General features: G+C 33.0%; 1 protein-coding gene across 2 annotated transcripts; it reads right to left on the reverse strand.

Moving 5' to 3' along the window:
* Positions 1-742: 742 nt before the first annotated feature.
* On the reverse strand, positions 743-23,565 carry LOC127737311 (uncharacterized). 2 transcript variants are annotated; one of them, XM_052247901.1, is made up of 5 exons: positions 23,398-23,565; positions 18,517-18,543; positions 15,831-15,933; positions 11,523-11,605; positions 743-1,121 (listed from the first exon to the last, which is right to left on the reverse strand). In XM_052247901.1, exons 1-5 carry the CDS (start codon positions 23,462-23,464, stop codon positions 1,045-1,047), a joined length of 357 nt encoding a protein of 118 aa, XP_052103861.1. In that variant the 5' UTR covers positions 23,465-23,565; the 3' UTR covers positions 743-1,044. The 2 variants fall into 2 exon arrangements, 1 of the variants encoding a protein (XP_052103861.1); XR_007999384.1 differs by lacking the exon at positions 18,517-18,543.
* Positions 23,566-24,088: the final 523 nt, after the last annotated feature.

Genomic DNA, 24,088 nt, shown 5'->3' on the forward strand with positions numbered 1-24,088 from the left:
CTAAAATATCAATCAGTTCACATCCAACATTCAATGGATTTAGTGTAAAGACGTCATTAACAGTCAGTGAAAAACATGACCTTGTGCAATGCAAAAATAAAGGTATCGGCAGATTGTAGTAACGTTAAAGTGCATATGTGTTTAACCTAGTAAACTTGTTACCTTGTGGAATATGCATAAAACTTTTGAGACTGATGTGAGACTAAAATTTGTACATCAAACATCCATCAATCTATTGATCTTTATTTTCGCAAATGATAGAATTGTATTTCCGATGTGATGTTGTCTTGGGACGTAGACATAGTGTTTGAGATGCGATCCGTGATCGATTATAAAAGAGCGGTTGTAAAAGGAAAGATTTTGTGTCCCTACCAAAATATTCATATCTCCGCCAGTTGCAGTAAAAACCATCTTTCTTATAAAATTAATCGCTCTGCTTCTCAGGAGCATCGATGATTTACTAAAAACAAACAAAAAAAAAGCTGCTTCGAACAAATAATTTGACTCTACTTCGAAAATGAAACACATTGAAAATATAGTTTATCTCACCCATCGCACTTCAGCGTTACCAACAACACACTTCATCGTAACTATCAACAAGATAGCGTCACAATGCCACAATCGTACTTTAACGAGATCAAAAACGTATTGTTCAGCGTCAAACCATCGCATTCCAGCGTTTTCATCGCGGTTCGGAGCAACATTGCGGTCAAGAGTCTGACACATATATAACTGGAACGAGCAAGTTTCAAGCCTTTATTATGATTAAAATATATGTTGGTAATCAACAAAACATCAAGCATTCATGCTAAGATGATAAAATTCAATCTGTTTTCATAAATAGGCTTTGAATATGATATTTTATAAACATGAAATGCATTATAACTTTTAATTTGAAACGACTGATATTAAACGGCTAAGCCTAAAGATATGTTGGTAAAAGATAAATCTAATTAGGCAATACAAGATCATACAAAATGGATCCATAAACCAGCTTCATTGCTCTTTTCCTTTTTTTTTTTTTTACTCTTTCTCCAAAACAAATTATAATTGGCTATAAGGAGCCTGTGGATGAACCAGTTTTGGCTGCAACACTGTTTCACTAGGTTTGTCTCTGCATCCTATAAGACAGAAATATACTAATAAAATAAAATTCTTGACATGTGGAAGTAAAATAATCTCAATGCATTGTTTTTTAAAAAACGCTTATGTTTGGTTTTTGCCTTTGATTGTATCTGTATTTTGCATACTACTTTCCAAGAACTGAAAAATCTAACAAATAGGTGTGTCTGAAATAGGTTCTAAGCAAGATTCGATTCACACTGGCTATAAGTCTTCGACGAATGTTGCACACTAAATCAACTAGTGAATGTAAATTGCTTTTTGCACCCTAACATTAGAAATAGCATAATAGACGCCCGTTTATCACTATTTTGGCTAACCGAACAAGTTCATTGTACCATGTGTTGATAGGTTTTATCAAACTAAGAAGATTGCCAATGAGACAACTCTCCACCAGAGACCAAATGACATAGAAGTTAACAACTATAGATCCCCGTACGGCCTTAAAAATATATACATATGTAGGACTATGAGGTGCAATGGGGACACTGAAGTCCGATGGTCACGACGAAGTGCGATAGTCTGCGCCGGAGTGTGCTGTGATGGTCCTTTTGCTGATGTGCGATGGTATATATAAAGCGTGATAGTAAGTTCAAAATCTACAGTTGTGCAATCGTTATGAGAAGTTGATTTTTATATTAGAAATAATTTGCATCAATTATTGTCTATAGTATAGTTATGGTATTTCAGTATCGATGTTATGTATTTGTAAGAATAAAATAGGAGAATTGATAAAAGAATTGTCATCCTGCAATAAGTATGTTCACCATACAATTTAGAATTATGTGTTGATCTTATACTGTTTGAATAGTATCTGTAAGTACCCTGCGAAAAGTATAGTTTGATCTATACCTTTAATGTACGGTGAAATTAGTACAATTGTTAAATGATATGAGCGAATCAGCCCTAATACGGATAAATAAGCATATGCAATACTGATTACGTCGACCTGTTGTAATACATTTGTTTGGCCCGGTCCAGTACTGAAAAAAGCCGTATAAGCCTATGGGCTAATACGGAGTATTCACAAAAAACCGCTTCAGAAGGTTAAATTTCCTCGTTCCACCAATCGATCCCCTTTTCCCGTAGAATTAAAAGTTATAAGCCCTTAGTTAACGTTTTTCTCATGTGGAATAGGCAAAATTTGTTTAATACTGAAATTTGAGAGTTGTGTTTCAATGTCGTTTTGTGTTGTGACATGGACGAAGCGTTTGATATGGGGATTCGTGATGAAACCATAGAAAAGTGGCAGTAAAAGAAAAAATTTCGTGTCCTACCAAACGTTTCATATTTTTTCAGGTTGCAGTAAAACCATCTATCGTACTCTTTGCTCTCGTTCACAGGAGATCAATGGTTTACTTAAAACCCCAAAAAAGCTGATTCTAACAAACAAATGGACTTCGATATTGAAATGTGAACATGAGAAGCATTGAAAATATAGTTTATGTAACCCATCGTTCTTCAGCGTTACAACCAACGCACTTCGCCGTAAGTTTCATCAAGATAGCGTCACAATGCCAACATCTACTTCAGCGTAATCTAAAACACACTTCTGCGTCAAACCATCGCATTTCAGCGTGACCATCATGGTTCGTAGTACCATCGTGGTTCCGAGTCCTACACATATATGACTGGAACTAGCAAGTTACAAGCCCTTATTATGATAACAATATTTGTTGCTTATATGATAGAAGTCAATCTGTTTTCATAGATAGGCTTCGAAAATGATATTTTATTAAAATTAAAAACCAATTGTTCAGAGAACAATTGAAGGTCTTTCCACTTCTTACGATTCATTTTGATATGAAAATATTAAAATACGGTTTAAAGTGTTATATACAGTGTCAAATGATACCTTAATGTACGCTGATTCCAAAAATATATGGTTTCTAAACAATTTTATTGAAATAAGGGAGATAATTTGTTACTTCCGGTCTGAAAAAAGTCACTTCCGGTATTATTTGATAGTTTACTTGACACTGACTCCAAAAAGATATGGTTCTTTATACTTTAACATCAAATAAGTACAATACAAAGCTACTTACGGTTTACACAAAGTCATTTCCGGTTGAATTTTCAAGCTCATGTAAATTGCAACCTAATGAAAAGGGTCCCATGGCTTTACCGTGTCTAAATATGAAGTTTAAGCAAAGGTCAAAATCTAGAACGTCAATTTCAACTTTGACCTTGGGCTCAATTTCAAGGTCATAAACCTTACCCTAGGTCTTTATTATACTTGGGAAATGAGTTAAACCACCATACATGTAATTTTAAATATAATTTTCATTTTTTTGGACCAATCACCTCAAATCAAGAGACCCTAGGTCTTTATCACTTATGGTTTACCAGTTAGAAATGCATATTACTTATATCAAATGCATAAGGGGGAATAACTCTCATATGGAGTCTCCGGATAGCTTCGATCTAAAGTGTCATCCTAATCCGGAAGATGTAACGAGCAATTTGGTAAAATAAATTTGTCATAAACTTTTACGGTTGCGAAGGAGTAGTAGCCACAAGAAAAACAGTGTTTGGGGAGATAAATCTTACAACGTAAAGTGTTCGGTTAAGCAGTGTTAGTTTCAAAAGCGTATGAACTGTACGATATCATATTCCAATTATATAAGCGACATCTTATAAAACAAGAACACAACGATAGAAAAAAAAAATAATCAGAACAAAATCAATAGGTCTTTCCACGGAAGAGTGGCGGTTTCTTGGACAATTCTATACTTTGGAAAGACATACTTAACTTTTTTTATTCAAAAGATAAACGCTAGCGGATTTTTGTAAAAGCATCTGGAGTATTTTCTCTACATAAGTGTGCTTTGAATTTGTGTAACTATTCTTTGGAAATTATTCATTTTTATCACATGTTCATGATTTTAGTCAAAGAACGACATTTTGTGCTGTATATTTATCTTATTTAGAATAATCATCGGTGATTTGTTCATAAAAATTGGCACAAATATTGTTCATACATAATCAAGGCAAATGTCATTTTTAAAAAGAGGGGTCCATGAACTCGTTTTCAAGTTAATTCAGACGTCTGAATGATAAAAATCAGTCGAAAATGCATCTTTTTCCGTTATGTCACAGTTTGACGTCGTGAAAAATAACAGTTCACGTTACCAACGTCATTACCTCCCCTGTAACTGTATCGTATGTCCCTAATCAAAGAGTATGAGTGAGATTAATTTTTTGTAATTATTTTTTAAAGTAATGCAGAAATAAAAGATAAGAAGAAAAGGAAATTATAAAGGAAAAAAAACAAGGAGGTGTATAATGGCGTTATGCCATGAAGAAAAAGTTTGATTGAAATCCATTCCCTGGTTTAGGGCGAGATACTGGTGGGGGATATTCACTCTCTATAATATGAAGGACAAAGTCCATGTACTTGAACGGAAAACCCCAGAGATAATTCCAATTAAAAAGTAAAATAGGAGATGTACAATGTTATCATGTCATGAAGAATCCGTAAAAGTTTATTTGAAATCCCTTCACTGATTTAGGACAAGGTACGGATGGGAGATGTTCACCCTCTATAGTATGAAAGGGCAAAGTCCATTGTTTTTAAAGGGAAACCCTAGAAATAATGTTGATCAGAAAGTAAAAGATGTGGTACAAAATGGCATTATGTCATAAAGAATGCGTGAAAGTGTGATTGAAAGCCATTCACTGGTTTCGGAGGAGTTGCTGATGGTGGATCTTTATCTCCTATAATGTGAAAGGGCAAAGTCTATATTTCGATATGGGAAAACCCAGGAATCACTCTAGGGGAGTGACATTAACCTTAAATTTCATTTTTAATGCACCCACCTAACACACGGCTACATTATATATTTCTGGAAAGCTTATTTTCTGTATTTTCTGTGTTGCCTGGACGTAAAGAAATCATACAGTGCAATTTCTGTACAATCAAGACCAAAATATTAAATGTATCAAAATAATCATTAATCACAGAGATTACCAATTACTTCTTTGAAATATTTATGACATGTTTTTAATAAACAGCAACTTTTCCAGAAGTTGCAATCAAAATGATAGAAATAAGTGAAAACAAAAATATTTGTTTTTGATTCTAATTTTCATCACATAAAACCAAACAAAATCCTTTATTCAGTACTAAGGAAGTTTTTGACATCATCAAATTACTTTAAGCACGCTTAATAGCCAATCGTCTTCAATGTCCCAAAATACCGCCATCTGCAAAAAGATAGTTTTAATAGTTCTACACTAAAACATTGTTTAGAGTCAATTTCAGGTTGCAGAAACACTATTCTTAAAAATGGGAAAACATTTAAAGGAAATAATACAAGCGAGTATCATAATTTTGATGGGAATTTAAGTGAAAAAATCTTCTATATGTAACTGCCAACCTGAAAGATAAACTCTTTCGAATTTGATAATTATTTGATTTGTGATTTCATAATAAACAGTTATTTAGTTATAGGACTTTTTATCTATATCAAGTCAGCCCAAATAAATAAGAAAGAAAAAATAAACACTGTTAAAAGACAAATTCGTTTATGAAAAAGCAATTTCTAATAATTCTCATACACAATTTAGAAAACCTGTCCTCTTGGTTGATTCCAGTGCAACGTGCATTGTTCTTGGTATGAATTCATAACTTTATAGACCACAGAAAAAGTATTTATAATATCACATCTTCTTATTTTTATATTTTAATAATCTCTTTACACCTCTAAAGTAAGAATATAAAAAGACGTCATTTTCAAGTACATGTTTCAGTTATATCAATTGACTTCCATTCTATATCTTGCACATATGGAGCCTGCTTACCCTTCCGGAATACCTAAGATCACCCCCAGTTTTTGGTTGGGTTTGTGTTGCTCAGTCTTTCAGTCAGTTATCAAATAGTCCGTTTCTATGTATGTTGGTGTTTGTTTTTGTTGCAGTTCAGTGTTTATGTTGTTCCGTTGTTTTCCTCTTACAGTTGATGTGTTTCCCTCGGTTTTAGTTTGTAACCCATATTTGTTTTCGCTTAATCGATTTATGACTATTGAATAGCGGTATACTACTGTTGCCTTTATTATTTCTATGTTGTGTTTTGTGTTCTGTTGTTTGTCTGTTTGTCTTTGTCTTTTTTCAACCATGGCATTGTCAGTTTATTTTCGACTTATGAGTTTGAATGTCCCTGTGGTATCTTTCGACTCTCATAACTTCTCTGTTGATCAATTTAGAAATTATTATGAGATCAACTCATTCAGACAAAGTTTGATTTGTTATTCCTTTGGTCATAAAGCTTTCTTCTATTCAAGTAATTATATACCTTTTGCTTTCATATTTTTGGGTTATATCCTTAACATGCCTCAAAGTGAGGTACTCGACAATAAATAGAAATTATAAACCTTTCTGCAATGATATTGCATGGACATGATGCTATTTTGAGTATTTGACTAAGCTTAACCATTTGTGTTCTTTGAAGAGCAGAAGACTGTACAATAAAGATGTAAAATCTTTTGAGTTATTAAATGTTTCCAAAGAACTGAATGTCTAGAGAATTTAACTGTGTCAAAATAGGAAAATGTCACTTGCTGAAGCGGCATCAAGTGGGTACTTTCGGGGTTGCCCATTTTGTAAAAACATTTATATCACTTCGTACCCCTAAAATTTAACCATATCTGTGAAAATTTCTCAGCTTCATCGAGCCATCATACATATCCAAGTTTATGATATGGACAGAGAAATGGAAGAAAATGCTACTATTGCTGCCTAACTGAAATGAATTGCGCATCCTGACCAAGTTGCTGATGAATATACATCTAGAAAAGCCTTTCAGATGTGCACGAAATTAATAAAGTGTTATTTTCATAAATTTAGTCTAAACATTGAAGCATAACTCTAGATGTTATTAGACTTCCTAAATGAATTACACATTAGTAGTATAAACATGATATAAACGAGAGATTACTTAGTAATTGTCACACCAATAATTCAATCAATCAAGATCAACAACATTTTATAAAAGAAGGCCTACTCTCACGATACGTAGTACTATTGAAATTGCTGAAAACCAAAACTGCATAAATCAAACTTTTGCTAAAAGATCACATATTTTTGGACAACTTTGAGCCAATATTTACTTGCCTATGGTTTTGCATTAAAATGCTATGGTAGATTGGATATATAATGTTTCCATCAAAGATATTTAAGACAATGCTGGTACGACGTAACAAAATGTACACTGCAAGTTTGTGAACGAGGAATAAAATTGTGTGTACAGTATAGATTTATACAACAGAAATATAGATTACAATATAAGGGTATTTCGAGCTTTTTTATTTGTTCCTATCATTCAATATTTAGAAAATGGTCTCATTGTGATTCAATAGTCGGAAAAATGGTCGAATTCCAATTTTCCCATAAAAATGTGATCTCATATTGAATGTACAATATCGTCGATTAAAAAATCATGGCAAACAATCCTACCAAGTATGATAGCTTTCTGTCAAAGGGCCTCAGAGGAGTTGCATTCACGGGGTCTCATTGTGGTAGGTAAGTGTAAAAAATACCAAAGTCTCAGAACTTCCATAAAAAGACTGGTCATATTCCATCGAGATAACTTATGGCCTGATTTATGTACAAAACAATAAACGAAAATTTTAGGACAGGCACATACAGATTGTGCCAGGTTAAACTAGTTTGCTGGCGCCAAACCCTCCCTCTAACGTGGGACAGTGGTGTAACAGTACAACATAAGAACAAACTGTAATAAACTGTTAACACAGAGATATGTCTCGCCTTTATGCAAATATTCAAAGTCAATGAACCATGACTGAAGGTACATGGCAAAACAATCTCCATGGAAATGAGATGTGCCACTGCTAATACAACTGCAAACCAAATACCATTGACTTTTCATAAGTCGTTCCCTTTAAACAAACCTAAACACAAACATTAACTTGTAAACTATGTAAAAGTTTCAAAGTCAATGAACCATAATTAGGGGGTGGGGTTATATAATCTCCATGGAAATGACACTTGCAAATGCCAATACATTTGCATACCGAATATCATTGACTTAACATTAGTGGTTCATCTTTAACTGACCTAATCACAAACTAATACATGTAAACTAAGCAAAAGTTTCAAAGTCAATAGACCATGACTGAGGGGTAAGGACCAAATATTCTCCATGGAAATGAGATGTGCTATAGCTTATACAACTGCATACCAATTATCATTGACCTACCACTAACTGTTCCCCTCAAACTGACCTAATCACAAACTAATACATGAAAACTAAGCAAAAGTTTCAAAGTCAATTAACCATGAATGAGGGGGCGTGGCCAAATAATCTCCATGGAAATGAGATATGCCAATGCTTATACAACTGCATACCAAATATAATTGGCCTACCACTAGTGGTTCCCAATAAACTGACCTAATCACAAACTAATACATGTAAACTAAGCAAAAGTTTCAAAGTCAATTAACCATGAATGAGGGGGCGTGGCCAAATAATCTCCATGGAAATGAGATATGCCAATGCTTATACAACTGCATACCAAATATAATTGGCCTACCACTAGTGGTTCCCAATAAACTGACCTAATCACAAACTAATACATGTAAACTAAGCAAAGTTTCAAAGTCAATAGACCTTGACTGAGGGGGCGGGGCCAAATAATCTCCATGTTAATGAGATGTGCCAATGCTAATACAACTGCATACGAAATATCATTGACCTACCACTAGTAGTTCACCATGAACTAGACCTAATCACAAACTTATACATTGTTGACGCCGCCGCCGCCGCCGCCGCGGACGCCGACGCCGGAAAAAGCATACCTATGTCTCGCTTTTTGACTCCGTCAAGGCGAGACAAAAATCAATTGAAAAAGGCTTAACTCATCAGATTGATACAAAGCAGGAAACATCTAACGAAAACACAGACCGGACGTGGCAAGGTATTTATACATCCCACAACAAAAAAGACACTAAGTACAGATCTGAGAGTACTCGCTGTAAGTGACAGCTAGTTCAAAACAAATAACAACTAATAAAACAAAATCATGTATCTAAGACTGAAATATAAATCTTTACACTGTGTTCATCTAACATCCAGTGGATTTAGTGTAAGGACGTCATTAACAGTCAGAGAGAAAAACATGACTTTGTGCAATGCCAAGATACAGGTATCGATAGATTGTAGAACTTTGAATGTACACATGTATATAACAATAATACATAATAGTTTGATTTTAATCTACTGAAAACAAAAACAATATTTATACCAATAAAAATTATTTACATGGTTGAAAAACGAAAAAGAAAACCAAAGAGACAATCTCATACCATGAGTTGGCAAAACACAATTACGACATGACCAGCGCAAAAAAACTCATACAAAATCAGTCCGTAAAAGAATACACCGAAATGTAAAACGACCAATACTTAAAACCGGATGTGATTTCATGTGTCAAGGAAGAGTATTCAATCTTTCACAAAATTAATGTTCAGTCATATTAAGGTCCTTTAATTCACCATTGCATTTGTATTTTGAAAGCTCATGATGAAAACAATAGTCATTCAATTATTGGTCGAATATTGAATGAGCTTAAACTTCTTAACATGGTTAATACTTTTTTAAACAAAAAAGCAGTAGCAATATTCCTATCATAGTTCAATCTATCCTAATATGGGATAGATTGTTTCAACTTTTAGAAGTTGCAGTCGCAGTTGGTATTCGAGTTACCTTTATTGGTGCAGTCTTTAAATAAATAGGTCTGCGATTTTCAGAATATCAAACTTCAATTTTTGGAAACGGGTCATGTGGGCTAATGAACCAATAACGTTTGTGACGTCAGTGTAATGTCTGCGTTAGCGTTCAGAAGGGATAAAGCATTGCAAAAGAATCAATAAGAATTTTTTTCGGCTTTGTGTAATTATTTTTATATAATGTGGGAAAAAACCACCCTCCCATCTCTTGATTTGAAAATGTTTGTATTTTGTCGATATACAGCTGCTGTTTTGATTTTTTTTTCAGATTTTTATATTTCTTACATAACCCGATATTAAGTCGCACTGAGAGTGTCCCTTTGTGCGTCTCATGTTGTTCCATTTTTTACACACAAAAAAAAGAAGACAGAAAGGGACATTTTCTTGGCTGTGTCTTATCTTTTAAAAATGAAAGTAAGATCGGTCGATCACGTCCATATGGAAACCTCAAATCCGGTCATATTTGTGAGGGAGCCCAGACTTTATGTATGTGTGTATATTAGATAACCCTTTATATTGCTTGGTCTTTCAAGTGCAACTCGAAATCTATTTCTAAATTATTAACATCAATTTTATCAACAATCAAAGCAGGGCTTCAAAGTTATTGTAAAACTACCTATTCTTCAGTTAGCGTGATTCAGATGTAGATACTAAAAAATTTCCGAAGATCTTTCATCTTGCAACACATTTGATTTTTCTACATTTTACAAAAGTATTCCACATTCCAAGCTAGAAGACAAATTGAAAGAGTTTGTCCTGCTTTGTTTAATAAGAAAGAATGGCCAACGTAGATACAAGTATCTTGTCTTAGGAAAGGATAAATCGTACTTTGTAAAAAATCACTCTGATTGAAACAAAACATTCTCTGAAACTTGATTAATAACATATTTGTTACGTTTGGAGAATGTGTATTTCAACAAACATTCGGCATTCCCATAGGAAGCAACTGTGTCCCTCTTCTTGCCGACTTGTTCTTTTATTCATATGAGGCTGGCTTCATACAGGAACTTATTAGGAAGAAAGAATAGAAGTTGGCACCTCACAAGTTTGTTGACCTCATGTAATATCTGTTTCACAGATAACAACGGATATGTTCCAATTGTCGTAACTATAATACCGTCTCCTTTTCCACGATTGTGACCTACCGAATAGGACTTATCACCGGGTTTGTACTTACATGAGCAACACGACGGGTGCCTTTCCGGAGCATATGAGATCACCCCCAGTTTTCGTGGGGTTCGTTTTGCTCAGTCTTTAGTTTTCTTTTTTAGCTATCGCGTTTATTTTCGACTTATGAGTTTGAATGTCCCTTTTGTATATTTCGCCTCTCTTTAATAACACTCTTTGAGAAGTCAGTAAATAATCAATTCCAAAAATGATTTCCTTCCCTCTGAACTCTATCTTTTCAACAGGTGATTCAAATATATCCTCTTTTTTCTCGGTCGATTCATTTTGCATAAAATGTATTTTTTGTTTTACTTAAGTGAATGAAATATTTGTGCAAATAACTATTTTTTAATGGTGTTTCATTGAAGAAAGAACGTGATTTTATCCAGATATTTTGTTAACAATGTCTATACCATGTATTATTGTAATTACTAGCGACTTGTGTATACCACGCTGCAAAAGTGTTGCAAATACAGAACAAAACTTACCTCTGTAGCAAACCACACAACAAAAGGCAATAACAAGTACTAAAATAGGGCTGAGTAGTCCCCATAGAAGGCCTTCGTTTTCTCTGTAATAAATAAAGCCGTGTTAATTAATATAAAAACCGTTGTGACCCCTCAAAAAGTAAAATATGAAAAATACCGAACTCCAAGAAAAATTAAAAACAGAAAGTCCCTTATCAAATAGCAAAATTAATAGCTCAAAAACATCAAACGAATGGAACAGAACTGTCATACTCCTATCTTGATACAGGCATTTATTCATGAAGAAAGTGGTGATTAAAACCTGGTTTTATAGCTAGCTAAACCTCTCACTTGTATGACAGTCGCATAAAATTCCATTATATTGACAACAATGTCTGAACAAAAGAAACAGACATAATAGGTAATAATTTTATAAATAAGGGTACAGCAGTCAACATGGTGTTATAATCTTAATCACTATAAAAACAAACAACAATGCCAACAAAGAAAAACAAATGGCATATAAACAAAGCATATACACAAAAATGAAAGACAAAAATCACCATAGCTTAATAACACAATGGTGGGATGTATAAATACCGAGCCACGCCAAAAGGATATTACCAAAGATGGACTAAACTGTAAAGGTTAATAATATACAAAGACAAATAAAAGAACACTATAACACGTAATTAAGATGATAAACAACGTCAGTATCTAGAATCTATACTTCAAGACGATCATGTATTATTTGGGAAGTTGATACGGAATATTTATCAACAAAGTCTTGGTATCTTCCGGTGAACTTTTTAAGAAAAAGGACGAGACGTTCTTTGACATAACCCTGGTTCATCAATTTTCTGCTCAGACACTGGTGACCTTTTAAAAAGACTGAGTAGCAACTGCAAGCTCTTCAATACCGAATGAGTTGGGAAATGTATATTCCATATGCAAGTGAAGTTGGTATTTTGCTGCCAAGGTGGGGGAAATTGATAATTTCAAAAAATCGTCTCGTTTGTCATAGATTCTGGTACTGAGATGACCGCTAATGTCAAATTCGAGGTATAAGTCTAAACATGAGGCGGAGGAAGCCATGTCTGTTGTTTCTCTAATTTTTATTTATGGAGGATATGTTAATGAAACCCAATCAAAAAAGTTTGGATTGTTAATGGAAAGAACATCATCAATATATCTGAATGTGAAATTAAATGATCTTGCTTCTTTGATCTTTATGTTTTTGACAAGTGTCTGAAGGAACTCCGACTTATATGAAAATAAAAAGAGGTCGGCAACTTATTTCCCTAAGGATTGCGCCCTCAGAGAAATAATCTTTTACGGTTTACAATTCTGGATATTTATCCTCTTTATGGTCCATAATTGTATATACGCAAAGAAAAACAGTTTGATAACAAATAAAAAATAACAACAACTTTTTTACACCTTTTTAAGCCAATAATCGGAGGTAAAATTCATGCATTAGAGTAATACAATTTCTCTATTAGTCCTGCTTTTCTGTATTAGACCTGTATCCATGACGAGTTTTCAGACACATGAAATTTTATTAAATGAACAACCTAATGCGAAAGATACCATGGCTTTATCATTTATGAATATGAATTTATAGCAAAGGTCAAAATCCAGAACGTCAAATTTACTTTTGACTTTGATCTCAATTTCAAGGTCATAAAACAAGGACCTCAAACCAAAAGACCCTCAGTCTCTACTATATATGGTTAATGAGTTATATCCCAATACAGCTAATTTTAAACATTAGAGGGGAGAAACTCCCATTAAATGTTAAGGCACTCTTTTAACCAAAATATATATGTTACGACATGTCGCAACTAACACATCAGTAAAAATGTTTTGTCGATATCTTATAAGATTTCTGAGGAGAAGTGATAATAAGCCAAAACTAAAAATCTAAAACATGACCTTTACCTTTGAACTTGACCTCATTTGATTTTTGATGGACCAATGACCTTAAATGAAAAGACCCTAGGTCTCTATCAATTATGATTAATACATACCAGTTATATTAAATACATAAGGGGAACTAACTCTCATATGGAGTCTCCAGATCGCTTCGGTCAAAATTTGACCAGAAAATTCTGAGGATATAACGAGCAATTTGGAAAAAAAATTGTTGGTTTCTTATATGGTTACGAAATAGAGATAACAAGTAAAACAGTGATTGGGGAGATAATGAAAAGTGTTCGGTTAAAGAGTGTCAGTTTCAAAAGCGTATAAACTGTTCCATATCATATACCAAATATCTAAGCGACATCTTGCGAAACAAGAACGCCTCGCAAGAAATAAAAGTGGCGGGAGAGAAAAAATATAATAATTATAATCAGAACAAAATCAAGAGGTCTTTTCACGGAAAAGTAGAAAGACCTCAAAAGACAAAATACTAGTTCACAAAATACCGATCTTAAAGTACTCGCAGTTACTGAAAGCTAGGTAAGAGCTAATTACAATTAAAAAATAAATCATGTTTCCCAGACTAAAATAAATCAGAACACATCCAATAGATTTAATTTAAATACGCTGAGAAAAGCATGAGTGCGGGATTTTATCTCTGACCTATTGGTGGCCTTGGCCTGCTTTCTGCTCTTTGATCGGGTTGTTGTCTCTTTGACACATTTTCCGTTTAATTCTCAATTCCATCTAATTAATATCACCGTTCCTGTAAGCGAGATATATATATATATACCGCCTATACTAAACAGGACCTCTCCAGTAAGAGAAATAAACAGCATTTACTGAATACAATCATTCCAGTAAGAGATCTAAACAGCCCCCTCTGGTCTGACCGTTCTGGTAAGAGATAAAAATAGCACCTACTGTATATATCTGTTCCAGGAACAGAAATGTACAGCCTTTACTGAATAGGACAGTTCCAATAAGAGACATATATAAAATAAGGAGATGTGGAAAGATTTTGAATGAGACAACAATCAATTAGAGTTCAAATGAGGTGGGTGTTAGTAATTATAGGCATCCGTACGGCCTTTAACAATGAGAAAAGAACCTTTACCGTATAGTCGGCAATAAAAGGTCCAGACATGAAAAATGTGAAACAATTCAACCGAGAAAACCAATGGCCTAACTTATAACAAAACAATTTATCATAAACAAATATGACAGACATGAAACAACGACAACTACTGAACTACAGGCCCCTGACTTGGACAGACACATAAAGAATGTGAAGAGGTTAAACATGTGTGTGAGCGCTCAAGCCTTCCTAAACCTGGCACAGTGGTGTGATAGCACAACATAAGAACAAACTGTAAAAATCAGTAGCAATTGGCTTAACTCAGAGCATCAATACAAAGCACATAAACAACTCACATAAAACAAATACAAATACAGCACCATAACCGATGTTGTTGTAGAATAACATGTTTTTTTTTAATTTAAAGTTTATATTGTTATTTAATATATTTATTAATCTCACAAATTTCTTAATTTCATGAAAAAATATTGTAAAACAAAAGAGATATTAACAATTTCTGTCGACCAGGTCAATATTATTCGTAGCGTAATTTTCGACGGTAAAATCCGTCAGGCCAACTTTTTTGTATAAAACATTTTTTTTTACTATAAAAGTTATATTTTCATATAATATATTTATTAATCTCACAAATTTCTTAATTTCATGAAAAAATATTGTAATACAAAAGAGATATTAACAATTTCTGTCGACCAGGTCAATATTATTCGTAGCGTAATTTTCGCAGGTAAAATCCGTCAGGTCAACTTTTTTGTAGAAAAACATGTGTTTTTAATATCAAATTTATATTGTTTTATAATATATTTATTAATCTCGCAGATTTCTTAATTTCAAGAAAAAATATTGTAAAACAAAAGAGATATTAACACTTTTTGTCGTTAGTGTTACCCCAGTAAGAGATATATATTCAGCTCCTACTGAATAGGACCGCCCAGTAAGAGATATATATACAGCATCTTTTGAAAACTTAATGACAGCTCGGACATTAATAGACGAGCATCGGAAGGACAATACAAAATTGTATGCACCAATTATAGAACTAAAATATATATTGCAATCCTCTACAGAGAAGAACAAAAACGTAAGCTCGCATTAGAAAACAGCAGTAGAAATATACATAATGCAGCACTCTATAGGACAGTGTCGGGGAGGTGTGCTTACAAGAGATAATCACACAATACTGAGTGCTTTAGACGAACATGTACATACAGTATCATTAAACATTACAAGAGATGTATTGAACCAATAGAAAGCGATTTAAACATTAAGGTACAAGCACAAACATTAACCATCTTCAAAGAGATACTCACTTAGCGGGACATATTACGGTCCCTGTACATTCATATCCATCTGGACAGCACCATATTGATCCGTTACAGTAATGGTATCCAGACAAACAGACATCACCTGACCCTTTATAAAAAGCAAACGTTAATGACAATGACGTGTTTCTGCTTAAAGACAACATCACTCTTTATTACTGCAAACTTATTCGTTTATTTCTGGTCGACATGTTTTTCTCCAGGCATTTGGTGAATGGACCGAACAAGAGAGAGTCAAACTTTAAAATCAAATATTCAATCTGTCCTCTGAGACATTCACTGTTTTTGTTTAGGAAAATCACTATCTGGTTTGGGGGAGATAACTCAGAAGATATTTCAATCAAATATATTTGGTTCAGATAGAAATTTAACCTGGGTAAACCCAACATTGAATATCTTTATATTTCATGCTTTATACATATTTTGGAAGATCATTGCATTTATATAACTATCATTTTACATTTAATTTTTTTACTGTCATTCATTGCAACACACAGAGACATTGTTTTTCTACTGGGTTAGGTTATGGCAAAGAAGAAAAGATCACACAAGAAGCACAACTATACAAACTGTCAATATATTTATCATAATCTGTTGTTTGTCTAACACCTTCATTCTATTTCGAAAACAATTTTAATTAAAGGAACTACATGTAATATATAGATTAGCATTTTATGTACAATATTTGAAGTCTGTCAGAGTTGTTCAATTTACTAGATAGTTGTATTTCTATGTTCATCTTTCGTATACACGTATTAACAAGAGTGCACACGCAGAAATGTCTCGCCTACTATACTGACCATTGATTTTATGTTGATAGTCCTACATATAAAGTTTTACTACAAGTATCACATTAACATTTATGATCCAAGAAAATGAGGTCAGATAAGATAAACCAAGCCGGAAATACATGTACACCTTTAATAATCATTCCATACACAGAATATAGATGGCCTATTGCTTATAGTATAAAAGAAACAGACCAAACCATGGAAATTCTATACTGACCAATGAACCATGAAAATGAAGTCAAGGTCATTTGAACCCTGCTAGACAGACATGTACACCTTAAAATCATTCCATGCATCAAATATAGATGACCTATTGCTAAAGGTATCTAAGAAAAAAAGTTAACCAGGAAACCTGAACATTGGCCAATCAACCATGAAAATGAGGTGAAGGTCAGATGATACCTGCCAGACAGACATATTCACCTTACAATCATTCCATACACCAATTATAGTTGACCTATTGCTTAAAGTTTAAGAAAAATAGACCAAAACACAAAAACTTAACATAAGCAATAAACCATGAAAATGAGGTCAAGGTCAAATAAAACCTCCCAGACTGACATGTACATCATTAAATATTTCCATACACCAAATATAGTTGACCTATTGCATACAATATTAGAAAAACAGACCAAAACACAAAAACTTAACATTGAGCAACGAACCGTGAAAATGAGGTCAAGGTCAAATAAATCCTGCCAGACTGACATGAACATCGTAAAATATAAAGAATATTGATATTTGACCGTATCTGGAATATAATGAATAAATAAAACCTCTCAGTCTTATTATATCTACAAAGGATGAGATATTTTTTTTTTAATTTAACATTGCAGTTTTTGTCGAGCCTTAACCTGACTAATCCAGTCGTTATATTCCGACTCACTATCGATCGCTACGGTCAAAGATCAATATTCTTTATATGACGTAAGGTAGTTAAATATACTAGTTATACCTGAAAGACTATTTGCAAAAATACTAACTTGAGGGACAATATCAAAATTAGGTACTGACAAATGCTTAACGCTGCCTGACTTCAAATGTAGTATCACTCTTAACAAATACCAATATTTTTGGCATCAAACAGGTAAAACAAAGTTGTACATGGTCAACATATCATAAAAACTAATCTACCAATCAAACACAAACTGCACATCCTGAGCCTATGTATGCACACCAGATTAGTGAGTTAGTTTTAGCAGAAATTATGCATAATTATATATACAGAATGTATTTTCAGCCTTGTATCACCATACACGATATCTCAGTAGCACGAGTTCGAATCCCGGCCAGGGAAGAACAAAACATTTGCTTCCGCAAATTTACAGATCTAACATTTTTGGGCTGTTGTTTAGACGAATTGTATATACAGAGTGTATTTTCAGCCTTGTATCACCATCACTGCTGGTGATCCGATGGATAAAATCTGTTGTAGAGTCGTCACTGGTTCAGACGTACTTATATATATATATATATATATATATATATATAAACAAGTCTAAATTGAAAACAACGTTCAAACCTATGATTGCGTTGGATAAAAACCGCAATTTTTATACGTGTGCATGCAAAACATATTTCTTGATAGAGGGGTCTAAATACAGCACAAACAACATTTTCCAAAGACCAAAAAAGTGAAAAAGTATATTTTAACAAAACGCATTTGACTAGCATATCAGCAAAACATCAACACAACAGGCTGGATAATATAGAGCAAAATAAGCATATACGTTTATATGTGGATGCCACTATATTGCAGGCAAAAAAGCAAAAAAGAAGAGAGAGCTAAACTGAAATAGTAAATACAAAAAAAACAAAATATTTGCATAAACAGAAAATAAACCTGGAATTAATTTCCTTGGATTTCTCCCTTCAATACTTACAATTTGGTTTCAGTTTTATAGCTATATCTGTGAAAGTACGATAAAGAAAAGGTTTATATTTAGACAGAAGAGAAGGAAGAAAAATGATAAAAAAAACAGTTTTGTATACAAAACTAGATTGAATTTTCTCTTAAAGTAAGCTCATAACTTGATTATTAAAGAATTATCTAATATACTAGATATCTACAACCGCACATATGGTTCTATATTTTTTTAGAAATAGGTCAGTTTAACCTATATATATATATATAAATGGCTCATTGTTATGTACATTGTTGTACATTGTTATTTGTCGTTCATTATTCTCGTAAGCTAAAAGTGTCCGCATTATTTTTACAAGTTTCAAGAGTCATATGTACCCCAACATCTCGAATAAGTGTTTGCATTTTTTTTTTTTTTTTTCGCGTATTTTGAAGGCTTCATGAGATAGAAGGAATCCGATCGTCTAGAATACGGATTTAATATAAAAAAAAAAGATGTGGTATGATTGCCAATGAAACAACTCTCCACAAGAGACCAAATGACACAGAAATTAACAACTATAGGTCACCGTACGGCCTTCAACAATGAGCAAAGCCCATACCGCACAGTCAGCTATAAAAGGCCCCGAAATGACAATGTAAAACAATTCAAACGAGAAATCTAACGGCCTAATTTATGTACAAAAAATGAACGAAAAACAAATATGTAACACATAAACAAACGACAACCACTGAATTACAGGCTCCTGACTTGGGACAGGCACATACATAGAGAATGTACTTTTCAGATTGTGCAGTACCTTTCAGATTGCGGACACTAGATATTATTAGTTGTCTTTCTCCATAGTGTAAAAATGTAACAATAATCGCTTTGGGTCCACTGCTCCTTGTTGGAACTCAATGAGCATTGGCAATCGGAATGGCGTTTGCTTTTCTTTGATCAATACTTAGATTTTGGCTAAACAACTGACGAGTAACTGAATAGATGTTCTCATCTACATTACTGTCATCAACACTATAAATCAAAACTTTGTATTTCCTTTCATGCTTTTCAAACAACGTTACCTTATTCATTAATTTCATTCATCTAGGTTTGAATTTGAATTTTTGTTTTTGTAGTTTTTCACCTTTAATTGCCTGTATTTGCAATTCCTTACCTATAACACACTGTTCCAGCTCAGTATATCTCGTCTAAGATTAGTGATTTCTATTTGAGATGCATCATATTTTGCTTTTGATACATTAACGTCAGTTTTTAATTCATTGAGAATACCCGTTAGGTTATGTTCAACTTTCTCTAGTTACTTTTAAAAATCATCAACTGTTTTATCATCTCTAATTCTGAGGCTTTTTGATCTCTTCAAATTCTGCTGATTCCATTTTTATTGTTGTATGGAAATATATTCTTAAAGTTTTTAGAACAGTATTACTCTGCTTACTTCTTATTTTGTAAACTAAATAATTGCACACAGTCTAACCTACATGAAAATAGTTGCTGCTGCATGTATAGTTCCTGGAAGCTTTTTTGTTCATAGATATGACACGAGAGTTTAGTCTATATGGTTTGTTACTCAAAGTTATATATATTATATATAATTCATATGTAGTGGTCACAAGAGTCAAGTATAAGAAACAATAAACTTGCAACAGTGCACATGCATCATCATTTGATCGTTGCGATCGAGAATATTATTGAACATCGTTTAAAATGTTTTTTTTTTGTTTTTTTTGATAATATTTTTTTAACACGCACTGTCCTAACTGCACATTATGTTATCTTACACATTCACAGGGCCTCAACAGTGTAAATGCCTATAAAACTAACTCTTATGAAAATATCATGGGCGCATCCTATATTAATTTTGCTTAAGCAGAGTTCGATTTAAAATTCCATCTGTCATTGAAGCAGTTGAATGGCTTAGATACAATATAGGATTGACATAGCCTCTATGAGTTTATGCTCGACCAATAAAGCAAATAAAAGAAATTATCAAATATTGATAATATTTTATAAAGGAAAAGGGCTTACAGATATATACATCACTGGTAATTGACTGATTTATTGAGATAATTCTTCTTTTCCATATTAAATCTATGATTTAAAGGCAAATATTTGTACATCTATATTTATACATGAGACTTGAGAGTGATGTGTAAATATGGATATGCATTACAACAAGAGTGCACACGCTGAAATGTCTCGCCTTCTTTACTAATCATTGATATTATGTTGATAGTTCTAAATATAAAGCTTTACTACAACTTTCACATAAACTTAACACGATCCAAGAAAATGAGATCAAGGTCAAATAAACCAAACAGGAAATGCATGTACAACTTACAATCATTCAATACACTAAATATAGTTGACCTATTGCTTATAGTTTCTAAGATACAGACTTAACCAAGAAAACTAAACATTGGCTAATGAACCATGAAAATGAGGTCAAGGTCAGATGAACCATGCCAGGCTGACATGTACAGCTTGCAATCCTTCCATACAACAAATATAGTTGACCTATTGCTTATAGTAATAGAAAAACAGACCAAAACACAAAAACTTAACACTGAACTATGAACCGTGAAAATGAGGTCAAGGTCAAATAAAACCGGCCAGACTGACATGTACATCATAAAATATTTCCATGCACCAAATATAGTTGACCTATTGCATATAGTGTTAGAAAAAAAGACCAAAACTCGAAAAATTAACATTGACCACTGAACCATGAAAATGAGGTCAAGGTCAGAAGACACCTGCCAGCTAGACATGTACACCTTATAATCATTCCATACACCAAATATAGTAGACCTATTGCATACAGTATAAGAAAAACAAACCAAAACACAAAAACTTAATTATAACCACTGAACCATGAAAATGAGGTCAAGGTCAGATGACACCTGCCAGTTGAACATGTACACCTTACAGTCCTTCCATACACCGAATATGCTAGACCTATTGCTTTTAGTATCTGAGATATGGACTTGACCACCAAAACTTCACCTTGTTCACTGATCTATGAAATGAGGTCGGGGTCAAGTAAAAACTGTCTGACAGGCATGATGACCTTGCAAGGTACGCACATACCAAATATAGTTATCCTATTACTCATTATAAGAGAGAAATTAACATTACAAAAAATCTTAACTTTTTTTTCAAGTAGTCACTGAACCATGAAAATGAGGTCAAGGACAATGGACATGTGACAGACGGAAACTTCGTAACATAAGGCATCTATATACAAAGTATGAAGCATCCAGGTCTTCCACCTTCTAAAATATAAAGCTTTTAAGAAGTTAGCTAACGCCGCCGCCGCCGCCACCGCCGCCGCCGCCGGATCACTATCCCTATGTCGCAGGCTCGACAAAAAATAACTATCATTCAGTTCTAGGGAATAAAAAAAAACTACTAAGCTAGCATTATGTAGCTTTTCGTCTCATATATATATATCGAGACTGAGCCATTAGTATTGGACAGGATATTTCATAACAACAGAATCGGGACCCAGAGCTTGCTATTGGGGAGGGATAATGTTAAATTAGTATTTTAAGCCAGTCATACTTTCATATGTCCAAAATCAAGAAACCTCTCGACTGACGTCGTTAGTCTTATCAAAATGTTGGTGGGGGGATCTTTGTGTATTTGTGTTTTCTGTTACATATTTTGAGTATTTATGTCGTTATTTGTTGGTTGAGGTCTCAATGATGTACACCTAACAACTCCTTTTATTAATGGGTTAAAAAAATCACAAAGGCCAACAAGAATGAAAATCACAATATTGATTCAAGCGTCATGCATTTTTACAAATCATTTTTAATATACCACAAATTCGTGTATATGTAAATAAGTATCAGTTGACATTAATAATAAAAATAACATGTCAGTTAATCATATTTTTTGCGCCACAAAATTATGTTTACCTGAAATTAGCTAATTAGCTACTATATTGTAAAATCTGGAATGCCTCAAGGGTTCTTTATTACTTATTTTGTTTATAAATGATTTACCATTCGTCTCAAAAAAAAACAATTTGGTAGTTATTCGGCCAAACACGAATTTATAAAAAAAAATGTTTTCCATACAATTCTGCAATTCTATGGAATAGCTTACAAATGAACATAATAACATCTTTATGTTTGCTTCAAATATCTTTGTCAAGCGACAGAGATAATAGATGATTAATTAACACGAACACTATGAATGATATTATCATATGTATATGTTGTGTACAAGTTGTAATTTCGTACAAATTATAATTTGTACAGGGCTTTTTTACAAGTTATCAGTATTGTGACACACACCTTCTTTCACCAGGTGATACAAGTCTATCTTCAATAATTATCCAGTTCGTTGTTTTACTCACAAATTTATATACTTCAACCTAATATTAAGCAATGTCCTCTATGTCATAAAACTACAAATAAGGACACCTGATTTGTATAGATTATATTTTTATTTTTTGACTAATACTAAATTCTATGTCCACAAAATATATTTTAGTGTTTTTATATAAACTTTGTGTCAGTACTATGTGCAAGACTGTAGCATGTAGTTGTGGAAATGAAACAGTGATACGCTTAACCAAAGACACTGTGCTTATTTTATCTAATTATGTAAAGAAAATATTCACAAAATACTGATAACTTGTACAAAAAATAATGTACAAATTATAATTTGTACAACATTACAATTTGTACACAACATATATACTGCTTTGTTTGTGTTTATTGTTAATTTGTATGAACTACATTATTTTGTACTTATACTTTATGCGGGCCCTAAGTAAGATTAGTGAAAACTAATTGGGCTACCCTCTTTAAATAAAGAATATTAACATTATTATTATTATTATTATTATTAATATTATTATTACTATTATTATTATTATAAAATTACCTTTGCTATTCGCCATACACTGAAATAGAATCGCAACTAACACAACAATCAAAATTAGGAACTTCATTGTACAATGTTTTTCCAGTAATAAAGTATGCTATTTACGTTGGATAATATTAATGTAAAATTATTTTATCTGTAAATTTCCAACATGCCGGCTGTTTCGAATTCGTCCAAGCGTTCAGTCACGTGATTGCTTTGTCAGTCAATTAAAAGTTCCATTATCTATCATCTGGGACATAATATATTAGAATAAAAGTCCCAGCTATCATATATTTTCGTTTATCCCTATTGTTGCACAAATTTTAGACTCAAATATATATATAAACTTCTTCTCTTCTTAAATGTAGCACAACAGTATATAGATATTTGTAGCGATATCAAGTGCGTACATTTATGTATCACACCAATTATAGAAGACCGATTTACATCTGTACTACAAAGGTAGACACAAATAGTATGAGGTATGCTATTAGAAATACATTTCTATTAACGGAATGAACACTTTCTAACTTATAAAAAATACTTGTGTCTGATCATTTTGTTATTGTTTTGGACAGTAAAAATAACCGACATGTTGATTTCCAGTCCTAAATCACGATCGTCTTTACTATCGCCGAACCTCAGCCAATGTTTTGATCAATCATGTTATCCAAATTAATAAATATTTTTCAACCACTCATGTAAAAGG

The sequence above is a fragment of the Mytilus californianus genome, unplaced genomic scaffold, assembly GCF_021869535.1.
Source record: "Mytilus californianus isolate M0D057914Y unplaced genomic scaffold, xbMytCali1.0.p SCAF_4, whole genome shotgun sequence".
Lineage (NCBI taxonomy): Eukaryota > Metazoa > Mollusca > Bivalvia > Mytilida > Mytilidae > Mytilus > Mytilus californianus.